At 44.0% G+C, this 23,468-nt stretch overlaps 1 protein-coding gene across 1 annotated transcript in view; it reads right to left on the bottom strand.

The window, feature by feature from the left end:
- Positions 1-23,468, bottom strand: part of LOC139583303 (voltage-gated inwardly rectifying potassium channel KCNH2-like) — a 344,586-nt gene that overhangs the window by 294,780 nt on the left and 26,338 nt on the right. Inside the window, exon 3 of the mRNA XM_071414218.1 lies at positions 21,359-21,589. Within this exon, the coding sequence (XP_071270319.1) occupies positions 21,359-21,589 (231 nt within the window). The remainder of the gene's footprint in view (positions 1-21,358; positions 21,590-23,468) is intronic.

Genomic DNA, 23,468 nt, shown 5'->3' with positions numbered 1-23,468 from the left:
GGGCTAGTATCTAGTCTGATGGGGCTAGTATCTAGTCTGATGGGGCTAGTATCTAGACTGATGGGTCTAGTATCTAGTTTGATGGGGCTAGTATCTAGTCTGATGGGGCTAGTATCTAGTCTGATGGGGCTAGTATCTAGTCTGATGGGGCTAGTATCTAGTCTGATGGGGCTAGTATCAAGTCTGATGGGGCTAGTATCAAGTCTGATGGGGCTAGTATCTAGTCTGATGGGGCTAGTATCTAGACTGATGGGGCTAGTATCTAGTCTGATGGGTCTAGTATCTAGTCTGATGGGGCTAGTATCTAGACTGATGGGTCTAGTATCTAGACTGATGGGTCTAGTATCTAGACTGATGGGTCTAGTATCTAGACTGATGGGGCTACTATCTAGTCTGATGGGGCTAGTATCTAGTCTGATGGGGCTAGTATCTAGTCTGATGGGGCTAGTATCTAGTCTGATGGGGCTAGTATCTAGTCTGATGGGGCTAGTATCTAGTCTGATGGGGCTAGTATCTAGTCTGATGGGGCTAGTATCTAGTCTGATGGGTCTAGTATCTAGTCTGATGGGTCTAGTATCTAGTCTGATGGGGCTAGTATCTAGACTGATGGGTCTAGTATCTAGACTGATGGGTCTATTATCTAGACTGATGGGGCTAGTATCTAGTCTGATGGGGCTAGTATCTAGTCTGATGGGGCTAGTATCTAGTCTGATGGGTCTAGTATTTAGTCTGATGGGTCTAGTATCTAGTCTGATGGGTCTAGTATCTAGTCTGATGGGTCTAGTATATAGTCTGATGGGTCTAGTTTCTAGTCTGATGGGTCTAGTTTCTAGTCTGATGGGTCTAGTCTGATGGGTCTAGTATCTAGTCTGATGGGGCTAATATCTAGTCTGATGGGGCTAGTATCTAGACTGATGGGTCTAGTATCTAGACTGATGGGTCTATTATCTAGACTGATGGGGCTAGTATCTAGTCTGATGGGGCTAGTATCTAGTCTGATGGGGCTAGTATCTAGTCTGATGGGGCTAGTATCTAGTCTGATGGGGCTAGTATCTAGTCTGATGGGGCTAGTATCTAGTCTGATAGGGCTAGTATCTAGTCTGATGGGTCTAGTATCTAGTCTGATGGGTCTAGTATCTAGTCTGATGGGTCTAGTATCTAGTCTGATGGGTCTAGTATCTAGTCTGATGGGTCTAGTATCTAGTCTGATGGGTCTAGTATCTAGTCTGATGGGTCTAGAGTCTAGTCTGATGGGTCTAGTATCTAGTCTGATGGGTCTAGTATCTAGTCTGATGGGTCTAGTATCTAGTCTGATGGGTCTAGTATCTAGTCTGATGGGTCTAGTTTCTAGTCTGATGGGTCTAGTTTCTAGTCTGATGGGTCTAGTTTCTAGTCTGATGGGTCTAGTCTGATGGGTCTAGTATCTAGTCTGATGGGACTAGTATCTAGTCTGATGGGACTAGTATCTAGTCTGATGGGACTAGTATCTAGTCTGATGGGTCTAGAGTCTAGTCTGATGGATCTAGTATCAAGTCTGATGGGTCTAGTATCTAGTCTGATGGGTCTAGTATCTAGTCTGATGGGTCTAGAATCTAGTCTGATGGGTCTATTATCTAGTCTGATGGGACTAGTCTGATGGGTCTATTATCTAGTCTGACGGGTCTAGTATCTAGTCTGATGGGTTAGTCTGATGGGTCTAGTATCTAGTGTGATGGGACTAGTATCTATTCTAATTGGTCTAGTATCTAGTCTGATGGGTCTAGTCTGATGGGTCTATTATCTAGTCTGACAGGACTAGTCTGATGGGTCTAGTCTGATGGGTCTACTATCTAGTCAGATGGGTCTACTATCTAGTCTGATGGGTCTAGTCTGATGGGTCTAGTCTGATGGGTCTAGTCTGATGGGTCTAGTCTGATGGGTCTAGTCTGATGGGTCTAGTATCTAGTCTGTTGGGTCTAGTATCTAGTCTGATGGGACTAGTCTGATGGGTCTAGTCTGATGGGTCTACTATCTAGTCAGATGGGTCTACTATCTAGTCTGATGGGTCTAGTCTGATGGGTCTAGTCTGATGGGTCTAGTATCTAGTCTGATGGGTCTAGTATCTAGTCTGATGAGTCTGATGGGTCTAGTATCTAGTGTGATGGGACTAGTATCTAGTCTGATGGGTCTAGAGTCTAGTCTGATGGGACTAGTATCAAGTCTGATGGTACTAGTATCTAGTCTGATGGGTCTAGTCTGATGGGACTAGTATCTATTCTAACGGGTCTAGTATCTAGTCTGATGGGTCTAGGGTCTAGTCTGATGGGTCTAGAGTCTAGTCTGATGGGTCTAGTCTGATGGGACTAGTATCAAGTCTGATGGTACTAGTATCTAGTCTGATGGGTCTAGGGTCTAGTCTGATGGGACTAGTCTGATGGGACTAGTATCTAGTCTGATGGGACTAGTATCTAGTCTGATGGGACTAGTATCAAGTCTGATGGGTCTAGTATCTAGTCTGATGGGTCTAGAGTCTAGTCTGATGGGTTTAGTCTGATGGTACTAGTATCTAGTCTGATGGGTCTAGTCTGAGGGACTAGTATCTAGTCTGATGGTTTTAGTATCTAGTCTGATGGGTCTAGTATCTAGTCTGATGGGTCTAGTATCTAGTCTGATGGGTCTAGTATCTAGTCTAATGGGTCTAGTATCTAGTCTAATGGGTCTAGTATCTAGTCTGATGGGACTAGTCTGATGGGTCTAGTCTGTTGGGTCTAGTATCTAGTCTGATGGGACTAGTATCTAGTCTGATGGGTCTAGTCTGATGGGACTAGTATCTAGTCTGATGGGTCTAGTATCTAGTCTGATGGGTCTAGTATCTAGTCTGATGGGACTAGTCTGATGGGTCTAGTCTGTTGGGTCTAGTATCTAGTCTGATGGGACTAGTATCTAGTCTGATGGGTCTAGTCTGATGGGTCTAGTATCTAGTCTGATGGGACTAGTATCTAGTCTGATGGGACTAGTATCTAGTCTGATGGGTCTAGTATCTAGTCTGATGGGTCTAGTATCAAGTCTGATGGGTCTAGTCTGATGGTACTAGTATCTAGTGTGATGGGACTAGTATCTATTCTAATGGGTCTAGTATCTAGTCTGATTGGTCTAGTCTGATGGGTCTATTATCTAGTCTGATGGGACTAGTCTGATGGGTCTAGTCTGATGGGTCTACTATCTAGTCAGATGGGTCTACTATCTAGTCTGATGGGTCTAGTCTGATGGGTCTAGTCTGATGGGTCTAGTATCTAGTCTGATGGGTCTAGTATCTAGTCTGATGGGACTAGTCTGATGGGTCTAGTCTGATGGGTCTACTATCTAGTCAGATGGGTCTACTATCTAGTCAGATGGGTCTACTATCTAGTCTGATGGGTCTAGTCTGATGGGTCTAGTCTGATGGGTCTAGTATCTAGTCTGATGGGTCTAGTATCTAGTCTGATGGGTCTAGTATCTAGTCTGATGGGTCTAGTCTGATGGGTCTAGTATCTAGTGTGATGGGACTAGTATCTAGTCTGATGGGTCTAGAGTGTAGTCTGATGGGACTAGTATCAAGTCTGATGGTACTAGTATCTAGTCTGATGGGTCTAGTCTGATGGGACTAGTATCTATTCTAACGGGTCTAGTATCTAGTCTGATGGGTCTAGGGTCTAGTCTGATGGGTCTAGAGTCTAGTCTGATGGGTCTAGTCTGATGGGACTAGTATCAAGTCTGATGGTACTAGTATCTAGTCTGATGGGTCTAGGGTCTAGTCTGATGGGTCTAGTATCTAGTCTGATGGGTCTAGAGTCTAGTCTGATGGGTCTAGTCTGATGGTACTAGTATCTAGTCTGATGGGTCTAGTCTGAGGGACTAGTATCTAGTCTGATGGTTTTAGTATCTAGTCTGATGGGTCTAGTATCTAGTCTGATGGGTCTAGTATCTAGTCTGATGGGTCTAGTATCTAGTCTAATGGGTCTAGTATCTAGTCTAATGGGTCTAGTATCTAGTCTGATGGGACTAGTCTGATGGGTCTAGTCTGTTGGGTCTAGTATCTAGTCTGATGGGACTAGTATCTAGTCTGATGGGACTAGTATCTAGTCTGAAGGGTCTAGTATCTAGTCTGATGGGTCTAGTATCTAGTCTGTTGGGTCTAGTATCTAGTCTGATGGGTCTAGTCTGTTGGGTCTAGTCTGTTGGGTCTAGTATCTAGTCTGATGGGACTAGTATGTAGTCTGATTGTACTAGTATCTAGTCTGATGGGTCTAGTATCTAGTCTGATGGGTCTAGTATCAAGTCTGATGGGTCTAGTCTGATGGTACTAGTATCTAGCGTGATGGGACTAGTATCTAGTCTGATGGGACTAGTCTGATGGTACTAGTATCTAGTGTGATGGGTCTAGTATCTAGTCTGATGGGACTAGTATCTAGTCTGATGGTACTAGTATCTAGTCTGATGGTACTAGTATCTAGTCTGATGGGTCTAGTCTGATGGGACTAGTATCTAGTCTGAAGGGTCTAGTATCTAGTCTGATGGGTCTAGTATCTAGTCTGTTGGGTCTAGTATCTAGTCTGATGGGTCTAGTCTGTTGGGTCTAGTCTGTTGGGTCTAGTATCTAGTCTGATGGGACTAGTATGTAGTCTGATTGTACTAGTATCTAGTCTGATGGGTCTAGTATCTAGTCTGATGGGTCTAGTATCAAGTCTGATGGGTCTAGTCTGATGGTACTAGTATCTAGCGTGATGGGACTAGTATCTAGTCTGATGGGACTAGTCTGATGGTACTAGTATCTAGTGTGATGGGTCTAGTATCTAGTCTGATGGGACTAGTATCTAGTCTGATGGTACTAGTATCTAGTCTGATGGTACTAGTATCTAGTCTGATGGTACTAGTATCAAGTCTGATGGGTCTAGTATCTAGTCTGATGGGTCTAGTATCTAGTCTGATGGGTCTAGTATCAAGTCTGATGGGTCTAGTATCAAGTCTGATGGGTCTAGTATCAAGTCTGATGGGTCTAGTATCAAGTCTGATGGGTCTAGTCTGATGGTACTAGTATCTAGTGTGATGGGACTAGTATCTAGTGTGATGGGACTAGTGTGATGGGACTAGTATCTAGTCTGATGGGACTAGTATCTAGTCTGATGGGACTAGTATCTAGTCTGATGGGACTAGTATCTAGTCTGATGGGACTAGTATCTAGTCTGATGGTACTAGTATCTAATCTGATGGGTCTAGTATCTAGTCTGATGGGTCTAGTATCTAGTCTGATGGGTTTAGTATCTAGTCTGATGGGTCTAGTATCTAGTCTGATGGGTCTAGTATCTAGTCTTGTAAGTCGCTCTGGATAAGAGCGTCTGCTAAATGACTTAAATGTAAATGTAAATGTAGTCTGATGGGTCTAGTATCTAGTCTGATGGGACTAGTATCTAGTCTGATGGGTCTAGTATCTAGTCTGATGGGTCTAGTATCTAGTCTGATGGGTCTAGTATCTAGTCTGATGGGTCTAGTATCTAGTCTGATGGGTCTAGTATCAAGTCTGATGGGTCTAGTCTGATGGTACTAGTATCTAGTGTGATGGGACTAGTATCTAGTCTGATGGGACTAGTATCTAGTCTGATGGGTCTAGTCTGATGGTACTAGTATCTAGTGTGATGGGACTGGTATCAAGTCTAACGGGTCTAGTATCTAGTCTGATGGGACTAGTATCTAGTCTGATGGGTCTAATCTGATGGTACTAGTATCTAGTGTGATGGGACTAGTATCTAGTCTGATGGGTCTAGTATCTAGTCTGATGGGTCTAGTCTGATGGGACTAGTATCTATTCTAACAGGTCTAGTATCTAGTCTGATGGGTCTAGTATCTAGTCTGATGGGGCTAGTATCTAGACTGATGGGGCTAGTATCTAGTCTGATGGGGCTAGTATCTAGTTTGATGGGTCTAGTATCTAGTCTGATGGGTCTAGTATCTAGTCTGATTGGTCTAGTCTGATGGGTCTAGTCTGTTGGGTCTAGTATCTAGTCTGTTGGGTCTAGTATCTAGTCTGTTGGGTCTAGTATCTAGTCTGATGGGTCTAGTATCTAGTCTGATGGGTCTAGTATCTAGTCTGATGGTCTAGTATCTAGTCTGATGGGTCTAGTATCTAGTCTGATGGGTCTAGTATCTAGTCTGATGGTACTAGTATCTAGTCTGATGGGTCTAGTATCTAGTCTGATGGTACTAGTATCTAGTCTGATGGGTCTAGTATCTAGTCTGATGGGTCTAGTCTGATGGTACTAGTATCTAGTCTGATGGGTCTAGTATCTAGTCTGATGGGTCTAGTCTGATGGGTCTAGTCTGTTGGGTCTAGAATCTAGTCTGATAGGTCTAGAATCTAGTCTGATGGGACTAGTATCTAGTCTGATGGGACTAGTATCTAGTCTGATGGGACTAGTATCTAGTCTGATTGGTCTAGTCTTATGGGTCTAGTTTCTAGTCTGATGGGTCTAGTATCTAGTGTGATGGGACTAGTATCTATTCTAACGGGTCTAGTATCTAGTCTGATGGGTCTAGTATCTAGTCTGATGGGTCTAGTATCTAGTCTGATGGGTCTAGTATCTAGTCTGATGGGACTAGTATCTAGTCTGATGGGTCTAGTATCTAGTCTGATGGGTCTAGTATCTAGTCTGATGGGTCTAGTCTGATGGGTCTAGTCTGATGGGTCTAGTCTGTTGGGTCTATTATCTAGTCTGATGGGTCTTATCTAGTCTGATGGGTCTAGTCTGATGGGTCTAGTCTGATGGGTCTAGTCTGTTGGGTCTAGTCTGTTGGGTCTAGTATCTTGTCTGATGGGTCTACTATCTAGTCTGATGGGGCTAGTATCTAGACTGATGGGGCTAGTATCTAGTCTGATTTGGCTAGTATCTAGTTTGATGGGTCTAGTATCTAGTCTGATGGGTCTAGTATCTAGTCTGATGGGTCTAGTCTGATGGGTCTAGTCTGTTGGGTCTAGTATCTAGTCTGTTGGGTCTAGTATCTAGTCTGATGGGTCTAGTATCTAGTCTGATGGGTCTAGTATCTAGTCTGATGGGTCTAGTATCTAGTCTGATGGGTCTAGTATCTAGTCTGATGGTACTAGTATCTAGTCTGATGGTACTAGTATCTAGTCTGATGGTACTAGTATCTAGTCTGATGGGTCTAGTATCTAGTCTGATGGGTCTAGTCTGATGGTACTAGTATCTAGTCTGATTGGTCTAGTATCTAGTCTGATGGGTCTAGTCTGATGGGTCTAGTCTGTTGGGTCTAGAATCTAGTCTGATGGGACTAGTATCTAGTCTGATGGGACTAGTATCTAGTCTGATGGGACTAGTATCTAGTCTGATGGGACTAGTATCTAGTCTGATTGGTCTAGTCTTATGGGTCTAGTTTCTAGTCTGATGGGTCTAGTATCTAGTGTGATGGGACTAGTATCTATTCTAACGGGTCTAGTATCTAGTCTGATGGGTCTAGTATCTAGTCTGATGGGTCTAGTATCTAGTCTGATGGGTGTAGTATCTAGTCTGATGGGACTAGTATCTAGTCTGATGGGGCTAGTATCTAGTCTGATGGGTCTAGTCTGATGGGTCTAGTCTGATGGGTCTAGTCTGATGGGTCTAGTCTGTTGGGTCTATTATCTAGTCTGATGGGTCTTATCTAGTCTGATGGGTCTTATCTAGTCTGATGGGTCTTATCTAGTCTGATGGGTCTAGTCTGTTGGGTCTAGTATCTAGTCTGATGGGTCTAGTATCTAGTCTGATGGGGCTAGTATCTAGACTGATGGGGCTAGTATCTAGTCTGATGGGGCTAGTATCTAGTTTGATGGGTCTAGTATCTAGTCTGATGGGTCTAGTATCTAGTCTGATGGGTCTAGTCTGATGGGTCTAGTCTGTTGGGTCTAGTATCTAGTCTGTTGGGTCTAGTATCTAGTCTGATGTGTCTAGTATCTAGTCTGATGGGTCTAGTATCTAGTCTGATGGGTCTAGTATCTAGTCTGATGGGTCTAGTATCTAGTCTGATGGTACTAGTATCTAGTCTGATGGTACTAGTATCTAGTCTGATGGTACTAGTATCTAGTCTGATGGGTCTAGTATCTAGTCTGATGGGTCTAGTCTGATGGTACTAGTATCTAGTCTGATGGGTCTAGTATCTAGTCTGATGGGTCTAGTCTGATGGGTCTAGTCTGTTGGGTCTAGAATCTAGTCTGATAGGTCTAGAATCTAGTCTGATGGGACTAGTATCTAGTCTGATGGGACTAGTATCTAGTCTGATTGGTCTAGTCTTATGGGTCTAGTTTCTAGTCTGATGGGTCTAGTATCTAGTGTGATGGGACTAGTATCTATTCTAACGGGTCTAGTATCTAGTCTGATGGGTCTAGTATCTAGTCTGATGGGTCTAGTATCTAGTCTGATGGGTCTAGTATCTAGTCTGATGGGACTAGTATCTAGTCTGATGGGTCTAGTCTGATGGGTCTAGTCTGATGGGTCTAGTCTGTTGGGTCTATTATCTAGTCTGATGGGTCTTATCTAGTCTGATGGGTCTTATCTAGTCTGATGGGTCTAGTCTGATGGGTCTAGTCTGATGGGTCTAGTCTGTTGGGTCTAGTCTGTTGGGTCTAGTATCTTGTCTGATGGGTCTACTATCTAGTCTGATGGGTCTACTATCTAGTCTGATGGGTCTACTATCTAGTCTGATGGGTCTACTATCTAGTCTGATGGGTCTAATATCTAGTCTGATGGGTCTACTATCTAGTTTGATGGGTCTACTATCTAGTCTGATGGGTCTACTATCTAGTCTGATGGGTCTACTATCTAGTCTGATGGGTCTACTATCTAGTCTGATGGGTCTACTATCTAGTCTGATGGGTCTACTATCTAGTCTGATGGGTCTAGTCTGATTGGTCTAGTATCTAGTCTGATGGGTCTACTATCTAGTCTGATGGGTCTTATCTAGTCTGATGGGTCTTATCTAGTCTGATGGGACTAGTCTGATGGGTCTAGTATCTAGTCTGATGGGTCTAGTCTGATGGGTCTAGTATCTAGTGTGATGGGACTAGTATCTATTCTAACGGGTCTAGTATCTAGTCTGATGGGTCTAGTATCTAGTCTGATGTGTCTAGTATCTAGGCTGATGTGTCTAGTATCTAGTCTGATGGGTCTAGTATCTAGTCTGATGGGTGTAGTATCTAGTCTGATGGGACTAGTATCTAGTCTGATGGGGCTAGTATCTAGTCTGATGGGTCTAGTCTGATGGGTCTAGTCTGATGGGTCTAGTCTGTTGGGTCTATTATCTAGTCTGATGGGTCTTATCTAGTCTGATGGGTCTAGTCTGTTGGATCTAGTATCTAGTCTGATGGGTCTAGTATCTAGTCTGATGGGGCTAGTATCTAGACTGATGGGGCTAGTATCTAGTCTGATGGGGCTAGTATCTAGTTTGATGGGTCTAGTATCTAGTCTGATGGGTCTAGTATCTAGTCTGATGGGTCTAGTCTGATGGGTCTAGTCTGTTGGGTCTAGTATCTAGTCTGTTGGGTCTAGTATCTAGTCTGATGGGTCTAGTATCTAGTCTGATGGGTCTAGTATCTAGTCTGATGGGTCTAGTATCTAGTCTGATGGGTCTAGTATCTAGTCTGATGGTACTAGTATCTAGTCTGATGGTACTAGTATCTAGTCTGATGGTACTAGTATCTAGTTTGATGGTACTAGTATCTAGTCTGATGGGTCTAGTCTGATGGTACTAGTATCTAGTCTGATGGGTCTAGTATCTAGTCTGATGGGTCTAGAATCTAGTCTTATAGGTCTAGAATCTAGTCTGATGGGACTAGTATCTAGTCTGATGGGACTAGTATCTAGTCTGATGGGACTAGTATCTAGTCTGATTGGCCTAGTCTTATGGGTCTAGTTTCTAGTCTGATGGGTCTAGTATCTAGTGTGATGGGACTAGTATCTATTCTAACGGGTCTAGTATCTAGTCTGATGGGTCTAGTATCTAGTCTGATGGGTCTAGTATCTAGTCTGATGGGTCTAGTATCTAGTCTGATGGGACTAGTATCTAGTCTGATGGGTCTAGTCTGATGGGTCTAGTCTGATGGGTCTAGTCTGTTGGGTCTATTATCTAGTCTGATGGGTCTTATCTAGTCTGATGGGTCTAGTCTGATGGGTCTAGTCTGATGGGTCTAGTCTGTTGGGTCTAGTATCTTGTCTGATGGGTCTACTATCTAGTCTGATGGGTCTACTATCTAGTCTGATGGGTCTACTATCTAGTCTGATGGGTCTACTATCTAGTCTGATGGGTCTACTATCTAGTCTGATGGGTCTACTATCTAGTCTGATGGGTCTACTATCTAGTCTGATGGGTCTACTATCTAGTCTGATGGGTCTACTATCTAGTCTGATGGGTCTACTATCTAGTCTGATGGGTCTACTATCTAGTCTGATGGGTCTACTATCTAGTCTGATGGGTCTACTATCTAGTCTGATGGGTCTAGTCTGATTGGTCTAGTATCTAGTCTGATGGGTCTACTATCTAGTCTGATGGGTCTTATCTAGTCTGATGGGTCTTATCTAGTCTGATGGGTCTTATCTAGTCTGATGGGTCTAGTATCTAGTCTGATGGGTCTAGTCTGATGGGTCTAGTATCTAGTGTGATGGGACTAGTATCTATTCTAACGGGTCTAGTATCTAGTCTGATGGGTCTAGTATCTAGTCTGATGTGTCTAGTATCTAGGCTGATGTGTCTAGTGAATAGTCTGATGGGTCTAGTATCTAGTCTGATGGGTCTAGTCTGATGGGTCTAGTCTGTTGGGTCTATCTAGTCTGATGGGTCTAGTCTGATGGGTCTAGTCTGATGGGTCTAGTCTGTTGGGTCTAGTATCTAGTCTGATGGGTCTACTATCTAGTCTGATGGGTCTACTATCTAGTCTGATGGGTCTAGTATCTAGTCTGATGGGGCTAGTATCTAGACTGATGGGGCTAGTATCTAGTCTGATGGGGCTAGTATCTAGTTTGATGGGTCTAGTATCTAGTCTGATGGGTCTAGTATCTAGTCTGATGGGTCTAGTCTGATGGGTCTAGTCTGTTGGGTCTAGTATCTAGTCTGTTGGGTCTAGTATCTAGTCTGATGGGTCTAGTATCTAGTCTGATGGGTCTAGTATCTAGTCTGATGGGTCTAGTATCTAGTCTGATGGGTCTAGTATCTAGTCTGATGGTACTAGTATCTAGTCTGATGGGTCTAGTATCTAGTCTGATGGTACTAGTATCTAGTCTGATGGTACTAGTATCTAGTCTGATGGGTCTAGTCTGATGGTACTAGTATCTAGTCTGATGGGTCTAGTATCTAGTCTGATGGGTCTAGAATCTAGTCTTATAGGTCTAGAATCTAGTCTGATGGGACTAGTATCTAGTCTGATGGGACTAGTATCTAGTCTGATGGGACTAGTATCTAGTCTGATTGGTCTAGTCTTATGGGTCTAGTTTCTAGTCTGATGGGTCTAGTATCTAGTGTGATGGGACTAGTATCTATTCTAACGGGTCTAGTATCTAGTCTGATGGGTCTAGTATCTAGTCTGATGGGTCTACTATCTAGTCTGATGGGTCTACTATCTAGTCTGATGGGTCTACTATCTAGTCTGATGGGTCTACTATCTAGTCTGATGGGTCTACTATCTAGTCTGATGGGTCTACTATCTAGTCTGATGGGTCTACTATCTAGTCTGATGGGTCTACTATCTAGTCTGATGGGTCTACTATCTAGTCTGATGGGTCTACTATCTAGTCTGATGGGTCTACTATCTAGTCTGATGGGTCTACTATCTAGTCTGATGGGTCTACTATCTAGTCTGATGGGTCTACTATCTAGTCTGATGGGTCTAGTCTGATGGGTCTAGTATCTAGTCTGATGGGTCTTATCTAGTCTGATGGGTCTTATCTAGTCTGATGGGTCTTATCTAGTCTGATGGGTCTAGTATCTAGTCTGATGGGTCTAGTCTGATGGGTCTAGTATCTAGTGTGATGGGACTAGTATCTATTCTAACGGGTCTAGTATCTAGTCTGATGGGTCTAGTATCTAGTCTGATGTGTCTAGTATCTAGGCTGATGTGTCTAGTGAATAGTCTGATGGGTCTAGTATCTAGTCTGATGGGTCTAGTCTGATGGGTCTAGTCTGTTGGGTCTATCTAGTCTGATGGGTCTAGTCTGATGGGTCTAGTCTGATGGGTCTAGTCTGATGGGTCTAGTCTGTTGGGTCTATCTAGTCTGATGGGTCTAGTCTGTTGGGTCTAGTATCTAGTCTGATGGGTCTACTATCTAGTCTGATGGGTCTAGTATCTAGTCTGATGGGGCTAGTATCTAGACTGATGGGGCTAGTATCTAGTCTGATGGGGCTAGTATCTAGTTTGATGGGTCTAGTATCTAGTCTGATGGGTCTAGTATCTAGTCTGATGGGTCTAGTCTGATGGGTCTAGTCTGATGGGTCTAGTCTGTTGGGTCTAGTATCTAGTCTGTTGGGTCTAGTATCTAGTCTGATGGGTCTAGTATCTAGTCTGATGGGTCTAGTATCTAGTCTGATGGGTCTAGTATCTAGTCTGATGGGTCTAGTATCTAGTCTGATGGTACTAGTATCTAGTCTGATGATACTAGTATCTAGTCTGATGGTACTAGTATCTAGTCTGATGGTACTAGTATCTAGTCTGATGGGTCTAGTCTGATGGTACTAGTATCTAGTCTGATGGGTCTAGTATCTAGTCTGATGGGTCTAGAATCTAGTCTTATAGGTCTAGAATCTAGTCTGATGGGACTAGTATCTAGTCTGATGGGACTAGTATCTAGTCTGATGGGACTAGTATCTAGTCTGATTGGTCTAGTCTTATGGGTCTAGTTTCTAGTCTGATGGGTCTAGTATCTAGTGTGATGGGACTAGTATCTATTCTAACGGGTCTAGTATCTAGTCTGATGGGTCTAGTATCTAGTCTGATGGGTCTAGTATCTAGTCTGATGGGACTAGTATCTAGTCTGATGGGACTAGTATCTAGTCTGATGGGTCTAGTCTGATGGGTCTAGTCTGATGGGTCTAGTATCTTGTCTGTTGGGTCTAGTATCTAGTCTGATGGGTCTACTATCTAGTCTGATGGGTCTACTATCTAGTCTGATGGGTCTACTATCTAGTCTGATGGGTCTACTATCTAGTCTGATGGGTCTAATATCTAGTCTGATGGGTCTTATCTAGTCTGATGGGTCTAGTCTGATGGGTCTAGTCTGATGGGTCTAGTCTGTTGGGTCTAGTATCTTGTCTGTTGGGTCTACTATCTAGTCTGTTGGGTCTACTATCTAGTCTGATGGGTCTACTATCTAGTCTGATGGGTCTACTATCTAGTCTGATGGGTCTACTATCTAGTCTGATGGGTCTACTATCTAGTCTGATGGGTCTACTATCTAGTCTGATGGGTCTACTATCTAGTCTGATGGGTCTACTATCTAGTCTGATGGGTCTACTATCTAGTCTGATGGGTCTACTATCTAGTCTGATGGGTCTACTATCTAGTCTGATGGGTCTACTATCTAGTCTGATGGGTCTACTATCTAGTCTGATGGGTCTAGTCTGATTGGTCTAGTATCTAGTCTGATGGGTCTACTATCTAGTCTGATGGGTCTTATCTAGTCTGATGGGTCTTATCTAGTCTGATGGGTCTAGTATCTAGTCTGATGGGTCTAGTCTGATGGGTCTAGTATCTAGTGTGATGGGACTAGTATCTATTCTAACGGGTCTAGTATCTAGTCTGATGGGTCTAGTATCTAGTCTGATGTGTCTAGTATCTAGGCTGATGTGTCTAGTGAATAGTCTGATGGGTCTAGTATCTAGTCTGATGGGTCTAGTCTGATGGGTCTAGTCTGTTGGGTCTATCTAGTCTGATGGGTCTAGTCTGATGGGTCTAGTCTGATGGGTCTAGTCTGTTGGGTCTAGTATCTAGTCTGATGGGTCTACTATCTAGTCTGATGGGTCTACTATCTAGTCTGATGGGTCTACTATCTAGTCTGATGGGTCTACTATCTAGTCTGATGGGTCTACTATCTAGTCTGATGGGTCTACTATCTAGTCTGATGGGTCTACTATCTAGTCTGATGGGTCTACTATCTAGTCTGATGGGTCTACTATCTAGTCTGATGGGTCTACTATCTAGTCTGATGGGTCTACTATCTAGTATGATGGGTCTACTATCTAGTCTGATGGGTCTAGTCTGATTGGTCTAGTATCTAGTGTGATGGGACTAGTATCTATTCTAACGGGTCTAGTATCAAGTCTGATGGGTCTAGTATCTAGTCTGATGGGTCTAGTATCTAGTCTGATGGGTCTAGTATCTAGTCTGATGGGTCTAGTATCTAGTCTGATGGGTCTAGTATCTAGGCTGATGGGTCTAGTATGTAGTCTGATGGGTCTAGTATCTAGTCTGATGGGTCTAGTCTGATGGGTCTAGTCTGATGTGTCTATTATCTAGTGTGATGGGTCTTATCTAGACTGATGGGTCTAGTCTGATGGGTCTAGTCTGATGGGTCTAGTCTGATGGGTCTAGTATCTAGTCTGATGGGTCTAGAATCTAGTCTGATGGGTCTAGAATCTAGTCTGATGGGTCTAGAATCTAGTCGGATGGGTCTAGAATCTAGTCGGATGGGTCTAGAATCTAGTCGGATGGGTCTAGAGTCTAGTCTGATGGGTCTACTATCTAGTCTGATGGGTCTACTATCTAGTCTGATGGGTCTACTATCTAGTCTGATGGGTCTACTATCTAGTCTGATGGGTCTACTATCTAGTCTGATGGGTCTACTATCTAGTCTGATGGGTCTACTATCTAGTCTGATGGGTCTACTATCTAGTCTGATGGGTCTACTATCTAGTCTGATGGGTCTACTATCTAGTCTGATGGGTCTACTATCTAGTCTGATGGGTCTACTATCTAGTCTGATGGGTCTAGTCTGATTGGTCTAGTATCTAGTGTGATGGGACTAGTATCTATTCTAACGGGTCTAGTATCAAGTCTGATGGGTCTAGTATCTAGTCTGATGGGTCTAGTATCTAGTCTGATGGGTCTAGTATCTAGTCTGATGGGTCTAGTATCTAGGCTGATGGGTCTAGTATGTAGTCTGATGGGTCTAGTATCTAGTCTGATGGGTCTAGTCTGATGGGTCTAGTCTGATGGGTCTATTATCTAGTGTGATGGGTCTTATCTAGACTGATGGGTCTAGTCTGATGGGTCTAGTCTGATGGGTCTAGTCTGATGGGTCTAGAATCTAGTCTGATGGGTCTAGAATCTAGTCTGATGGGTCTACTATCTAGTCTGATGGGTCTACTATCTAGTCTGATGGGTCTACTATCTAGTCTGATGGGTCTACTATCTAGTCTGATGGGTCTACTATCTAGTCTGATGGGTCTACTATCTAGTCTGATGGGTCTACTATCTAGTCTGATGGGTCTACTATCTAGTCTGATGGGTCTACTATCTAGTCTGATGGGTATACTATCTAGTCTGATGGGTCTACTATCTAGTCTGATGGGTCTAGTCTGATGGGTCTAGTTTCTAATCTGATGGGTCTAGTATCTAGTCTGATGGGTCTAGTATCTAGTGTGATGGGTCTAGGGTCTAGTCTGATGGGTCTAGTATCTAGTTTGATGGGTCTAGTATCTAGTTTGATGGGTCTAGTCTGATGGGTCTATTATCTAGTGTGATGGGTCTTATCTAGACTGATGGGTCTAGTCTGATGGGTCTAGTCTGATGGGTCTAGTATCTAGTCTGATGGGTCTAGAATCTAGTCTGATGGGTCTAGAATCTAGTCTGATGGGTCTACTATCTAGTCTGATGGGTCTACTATCTAGTCTGATGGGTCTACTATCTAGTCTGATGGGTCTACTATCTAGTCTGATGGGTCTACTATCTAGTCTGATGGGTCTACTATCTAGTCTGATGGGTCTACTATCTAGTCTGATGGGTCTACTATCTAGTCTGGTGGGTCTACTATCTAGTCTGATGGGTCTACTATCTAGTCTGATGGGTCTAGTCTGATGGGTCTAGTCTGATGGGTCTAGTTTCTAGTCTGATGGGTCTAGTATCTAGTGTGATGGGTCTAGGGTCTAGTCTGATGGGTCTAGTATCTAGTTTGATGGGTCTAGTATCTAGTTTGATGGGTCTAGTATCTAGTCTGATGGGTCTAGTATCTAGTCTGATGGGACTAGTATCTAGTCTGATGGGACTAGTATCTAGTCTGATGGGACTAGTATCTAGTCTGATGGGACTAGTATCTAGTCTGATGGGACTAGTATCTAGTCTGATGGGACTAGTATCTAGTCTGATGGGTCTAGGGTCTAGTCTGATGGGTCTAGGGTCTAGTCTGATGGGTCTAGGGTCTAGTCTGATGGGTCTAGGGTCTAGTCTGATGGGACTAGTATCAAGTCTGATGGGACTAGTATCAAGTCTGATGGGACTAGTATCTAGTCTGATGGGTCTAGTATCTAGTCTGATGGGTCTAGTATCTAGTCTGATGGGTCTAGTATCTAGTCTGATGGGTCTAGTATCTAGTCTGATGGGTCTAGTATCTAGTCTGATGGGTCTAGTATCTAGTCTGTTGGGTCTAGTATCTAGTCTGTTGGGTCTAGTATCTGGTCTGTTGGGTCTAGTATCTAGTCTGTTGGGTCTAGTATCTAGTCTGATGGGTCTAGTATGTAGTCTGAATGGTCTAGTATGTAGTCTGATCGGTAAAGTATCTAGTCTGTTGGGTCTAGTATGTAGTCTGATGGGTCTAGTATGTAGTCTGATCGGTAAAGTATCTAGTCTGTTGGGTCTAGTATGTAGTCTGATGGGTCTAGTATCTGGTCTGTTGGGTCTAGTATGTAGTCTGTTGGGTCTAGTATCTAGTCTGATCGGTAAAGTATCTAGTCTGCTGGGGGTGCAACACAATATTAGAAGGTTTCCTTTCTGTTTTGTTCACTCAGTGTACTCTATGTGCTTGACTTTGGTAGTTTAGAATTGTATTCATTTGGGTTGTTTCTTTCACATGCTACTTATTTCCACAAACAGAGCCTTTGATGTCTAGTCTTGCAGGATGTTAAACAGACATAGTCGTCATTATCAGCACCTCCTAAACAAGTTGCATTCCATTACCGTTGATGCTGCATTCTATTCTACAAGCACCTCAATGTAATCTATTTTTCAAGACGTGGTCTGTGATAAAAGAAATCAATGAAACTTGGCTTTTCAACACAAGAAACATAACATGAAAATTGATACACAAGCCATGAGAAGCTTCCCCTTAAAGATTTTGCAGTGTGCAACTGTAATTATGAAGACAATTTCTTGTGTGGCTGTCAATAAATTATTGCCTAATTTATTGTATAAGAAAGATAATTTATTGTGTCATTTTTTTATAATGGTGTTGATTGTTAGTGGGACTTTTTCGTGGCAGTTGGATTTAGCCGTGAAGGTCATCTCCATAAAAAAGTAAGTACTTAAAGGCCACTTCTGAGTACGCTCCTTAGCTACAGCTGCTAAGCAATCACATGAAGAGGCCATGGGCTTTTAGCAATTGTAAGCCACCTGAGAGACTGTATGGTTTCAAATGTACACCTGGGCCCAGATTCACAAAACAATTCTTACACAAAAACTTAAGAAGTATCTTAAGAAAAAAAAAAGATAAGCTCCTAAGAGAGAGAGAAAAAAAGGTGTCAGTTAAGTTGAAATGTGTTCTTAATTCTTAAGAAGATTTTTTGAATCTGAGCTCTGGTGCACCAACATTCCCTCACAAGCCTGCTTAGCTGTCGTCACTGATCACCAGCAACGTGTGGGGGCTCACAAGCTCTGGTTGGATGGGGCACATCATAAGCCATGGCGAAATGTTTAGAATTACAGGCCATTAGCTTTTAAAATGGCAAAATATTCTCTCAGCTTCATGTCAAAATGTGTAGAATAACAGGGAAGGTGGGAGGGGGATTGCTCGAACCTTGCTGGGGGCCTCGCAAAACGCCACGATCTCTGATGACGCCATTGTAGGGCCGTACATCTCTGATGACAACGGATAGCCACTCCAAAGAGAAGGTGGACCAGACATCTATAGACACACATGACTTGAGCATATTTTTCAGTTGTCAAAGCTGTGGAAAAGTAACAAATATACTGAGCAATAGAACAAAAGAGTGGTGAAGGGGCCTCACAAATATGAGGGGCAACGGGAGGGGACACCTCTGAATGGCCCAGCCTCTGAATGGCCCAGCCTCTGAATGGCCCAGCCTCTGAATGGCCCAGCCTCTGAATGGCCCAGCCTCTAAATGGCTTAGCCAGTGGAGCAGAAAAAGGGCAGGTGCTTTTCCCCAATGAAACCCTGCTGCAGATGGCCTGCATGCAGGGCTACTTAATGAGACCCTGCTGCAGATGGCCTGCAGGGAGGGCTACTTAATGAGACCCTGCTGCAGATGGCCTGCAGGGAGGGCTACTTAATGAAACCCTGCTGCAGATCGCCTGCAGGGAGGGCTACTTAATGAAACCCTGCTGCAGATGGCCTGCATGCAGGGCTACTTAATGAGACCCTGCTGCAGATGGCCTGCAGGGAGGGCTACTTAATGAGACCCTGCTGCAGATGGCCTGCATGGAGGGCTACTTAATGAGACCCTGCTGCAGATGGCTTGCAGGGAGGGCTACTTAATGAGACCCTGATGCAGATGGCCTGCATGCAGGGCTACTTAATGAGACCCTGATGCAGATGGCCTGCAGGGAGGGCTACTCAAGGAAATTATGAGGGCTATGTATAGGCCCCCTTGGAACTCATTCCTGGACAATCAGGGGGCGAAAGAGAGCAACGAGCAGAGGGCTGCGGGAGGCTTCCATGCAGAGACAGAGTTCAGTATGTACCTGTTCCCTGGAGGCCTCAGATCTCTGGGATAACAGGCACACACAAAGAGACTGGCAGTCTGAGTGGAGCTTACTGAGAGCAAGAGCAGGGAGTGCCTTTACAGTATTTCAACCTGCTTGAGTTGACATTTCTAGAACTGGGACAGAAAAGGCTCCACCGGCCGTAAAAAAAAAAAAAAAAAAAAAAAACAGTTCACAGTGGCCTCAAGAGGTCAAGAGTCTTTGAAATCCGGAGACTGTGCTGACCGGAAACAGGCGCTGATGTACAACACACACAGTGTACAGTCCCTAACTCCCTGCAACTGCATCAGAGCTGGAAGAGTTTAGCTGGACAAGATGATTGATTAAGTAGCGTTCAGATCGACATCGGACAATTGAGCGTGAGAGAAGGAGCGATTCATCAAGGCTAATGCCGGGGAGCAGTGGTAGATGAATGGAGCGGGGTATTGCTGCACAATCCCTAAACTACCCTTCCCACCCCTCTTCCCTTTCTGTCACTTCATTCTTTCCAACATTAAAGGGATCCTTTTCTTCCCCTTACTCGTGCATTTTAATGAAGAGGAGGAGGAGGAGGAGGGGGATGAGGAGGAGGAGGAGGCATTGCATTTCCACATCATGTATGAGTTATATATGAGTTTCCAGGGTGCGCTGCATTTCGATCGTGTCTTTCTGATGAGCCGAGGAAGACTCACCCTGGGAGGGGTTGGCTAAGACAAGCCTAGACCAGTTGACCTATCAGAGGTGAGAGATTATGGATCGGGCAATCCCCTGAAAGCGCATAATGACTCTTCATAAGAGTGTCAGACACTGAAGAGCGAAGGGAGGTGAGGGGGGGGCCCCAAGGGAAGTGTGTTCCCCCAATCACATGGGATGTGGGTAACCCTGGCAACGCAGAGAGAGCCTCTTGACGGTCTCCCTGGTGACATTACAAATATACTTCCTGCTGTACTTCTCCACATTTAGGTGGACAGGGCCAGCCACATCCGAGCAGTGGATAACAGCTGTCAATACTCTGCAGAACTCGTATCACATACTAGAGCCTATATTGTAAGAATATAGGAATGAATCATCGTACTATGCTGTACTGTAGCTAGCTGTTATCGTTAGCATTGTAGCAACTACTGAGTGTACACACTGGAAACAGAGCAGGGCACTAGAGAATCAGTACACACACACACACCGATACACACACACACACACCGATACACACACACACACACACACACACCGATACACACACACACACACACACACACACACACACACACACACACACACACACACACACACATTATTTTGAGTTGATTTCTCTATCTACTGCAGGCCAAGGGGGGAGTTGTGTATGCAGGAGAAACAGATAACTCTGAGTATAAACAGTGGAAAGTCTGAATGGTGAACCAGGGGCGGACCGGTGCAGGACTCAAGAGAACAAACAGCTGAGAGCAAACATCTGGCGCCATGTAGCCCTCTACTGCTGCTGCTACAGCTAGCCATGTAGCGCTCTACTGCTGCTGCTACAGCTAGCCATGTAGCGCTCTACTGCTGCTGCTATAGCTAGCCATGTAGCGCTCTACTGCTGCTGCTATAGCTAGCCATGTAGCGCTCTACTGCTGCTGCTATAGCTAGCCATGTAGCGCTCTACTGCTGCTGCTATAGCTAGCCATGTAGCGCTCTACTGCTGCTGCTACAGCTAGCCATGTAGCGCTCTACTGCTGCTGCTACAGCTAGCCATGTAGCAGCACCCTACAGCAGCTGCTACAGCTAGCTCTCCTCTTAATCAACACGCACAAGGCTAGGTGAGGAACTGATAAATACCACCTCCTCAGTCTGCTCCTCTCTCCTTTCACCTCTGCTATGTTTCTCTCTCTCTCTCTCTCTCCTCTAACCTTTCCCTTGTCTTTCTTTCCTCCTGTCTTTCTACTCTCTCTCACCTCTCTCTCACCTCCTTCCAATGGGACTCTCCAGGAACTGAGAACTGCAGCCGCCCTCTCTCTTTCTTTCTTTCTTCACCTATACCTTTTCTCAGTATCTCACTTCATCAGTCTTGCTTTCTCTTTGACTCCTCTATCATACGGTAGCGCTTTCCTCAGTTAGACCTGTCCGGCATATCTCACCGGGGGGGTGTCTATCTCTATTACCTGGAGGTGATTGAGTAGTGTGTCATTGGCCACCAGCCCAGAGCCTGATAGACCAGGCAGCACTGCATGTTCCCAGGTTATTCCTCCTGAGTGTTTTCCCCATATGACCTCACAAACCAGGATGATTGACACAACCAATGATCAGGCATCAGAGGGGGGACTGAGAATACACCAAGAGACTAGCAAATACAGTCATGAATATGAACCAAGTATAGAAGATATGGTACAGTGGTTCTTGGAAACCATAGTAACTAAGCAGGTTGAACTTGTACGAGTTTTCAACCTCACCACAAAACACACACACACACACTGCGTATGGTCCTACCATCCTTCCTGTACAGGTTGATCTCCACTTTCCTCTCTTCTGAGCCCAGCAGTGCTTGGGCCATTTGGGCGATGGCCAACCGCTTGGTTTGAGGGCCGTACAGGAAGTTACAGGTACACGGCTTCTGCATGATCTCTGCTCGCGAGTAGCCGCACATGGCGCAGAAGCCATCGTTGCAGAATATGATGGCACAGTTCTCCACCCGGGCATTGGCGATGATGAACTTACGACCTGAGGATGAGAAGAAGAAGGAGATGAGGTAGATAGCACGAGAGATATAGTGTGTATGTGCATTTATGTATTGTGTTGTGTGTGTGACTAGTTGAAAATGGTGCATCCTTGACCTGATGAACAAGAGCTACATCCCCTTTGCTCAGCACCTCATGGCCATCTGAGTTTCATTAGGGAAAGGTGGGTACCTAGTCAGTTGTATAGGGAAAGGGGGGATACCTAGTCAGTCGTATAGGGAAAGGGGGATACCTAGTCAGTGGTATAGGGAAAGGGGGATACCTAGTCAGTGGTATAGGGAAAGGGGGATACCTAGTCAGTAGTCTAACTAAATGCATTCAACTGAAATGCGTCTTCTGCATTTAACCCAACCTCTGAATCTGGGGGCTGCCTTAATCAACATCCACATCTTCAGCAGCTGGGGAACAGTGGGTTAACAGCCTTGCTCAGGGGGAGAACAAACGATTTCTACCTTGTCAGCTCTGGGATTCAATCCAGCCACCTTTCGGTTACTGAGCCAATGCGCTAACCACTAGGCTACCTGCCTAATGCCTAGACAGTTTAAGAAAGTTAAAACCTATTTACTACATTTCTATAACTCTTAAAAATTCTGTTTGTTGAAGAGCAAAAACTAGCCATAATGACCCCGGTCACCTTGGCTGCTGTAGATTCATTCACCTCAGTCCATCTACAAACACCTAGCCTATTAGCTATACAATTAGCTGCTACACATAAACTCATTAACTCAGGACCGTGATTAAAACATAATTTAAATCAGTCATGATTACTACAAGTTAACTGTAGATAGCTGGCTAGACTAACTAGACTCATTTTCCAATCTAAATGTTTTTAACTGACATGAGCTAATTGAGTGACTGTCAGTTAGTGACATATAACAAGAGGGAAACTACTGATTCCACCTTGTGTTCTACTATTCTAACTTTCATCATTAAGTTGAGACCCTGACTGAGTAAAAACAATAAATGTAAATACATAATTTTTTTTAAATGCTCATGGACAAATCTCTAGAATGTGTGTGTGTGTGTGTGTGTGTGTGTGTGTGTGTGTGTGTGTGTGTGTGTGTGTGTGTGTGTGTGTGTGTGTGTGTGTGTGTGTGTGTGTGTGTGTGTGTGTGTGTGTGTGTGTGACGGTGGAATTCAGTTGTCGCTGCTCCTCGCTTCTCTCTGTATCTCCGATGAGCTGTCTTGTTAAATGAGAACCGTGGACTAATGACCGCTCAGAGTGGCTCAAAACACAGGAAGAAGGACATTGGGAGGAAGAATGTCTGCTATTCTCCTAATGAGCAGGGCACTATTTCTGCTCTGTTCAGACCACCGTAGGATTTTTAAGACAGGAGGATTTGTGAGTACTTTCTAAGAATGTGAGCTTGGGACCTTTTGAAAATGAGAAAATAGTAAGTTGTTTGTATTTGGTGGGTTGAGACAGCATACAGTGGGGGAAAAAAGTATGTAAACCCTTTGGAAATACCTGGATTTCTGCATAAATTGGTCATCAAATTTGATCTGATCTTTATCTAGGTCACAACAATAGACAAACACAGTCTGATTAAACTAATAACACACCAACTATTGTATTTTTCTATCCTATTCCACAAGTGTGGTTCAAAATGGGCAATGCGAAATGGTAGATGGAGTCCATTGAGTTTTCCACTGAACAAACTAACTTTGTTTAGAGAATAACGCACGTTTGTCCTAATTTCGTTATGGTATTGAAATTAGGTTTTGTATTTAACTGAAATTTGAAGATAAAAGATAATGGACCAAAGACGGATGAGAGGGAGACAGGATTGTGTTTCATTTCTCAAGCTATAACTTAATGTGTTATTACAGTCTCGACTAGCTTACACTGTCAGAAAAAAAGG

The sequence above is a fragment of the Salvelinus alpinus genome, chromosome 8, assembly GCF_045679555.1.
Source record: "Salvelinus alpinus chromosome 8, SLU_Salpinus.1, whole genome shotgun sequence".
Taxonomy (NCBI): domain Eukaryota; kingdom Metazoa; phylum Chordata; class Actinopteri; order Salmoniformes; family Salmonidae; genus Salvelinus; species Salvelinus alpinus.
Note: the sequence above shows the minus strand (reverse complement) of the source record. Positions and strands in the feature narration are given on the sequence as shown.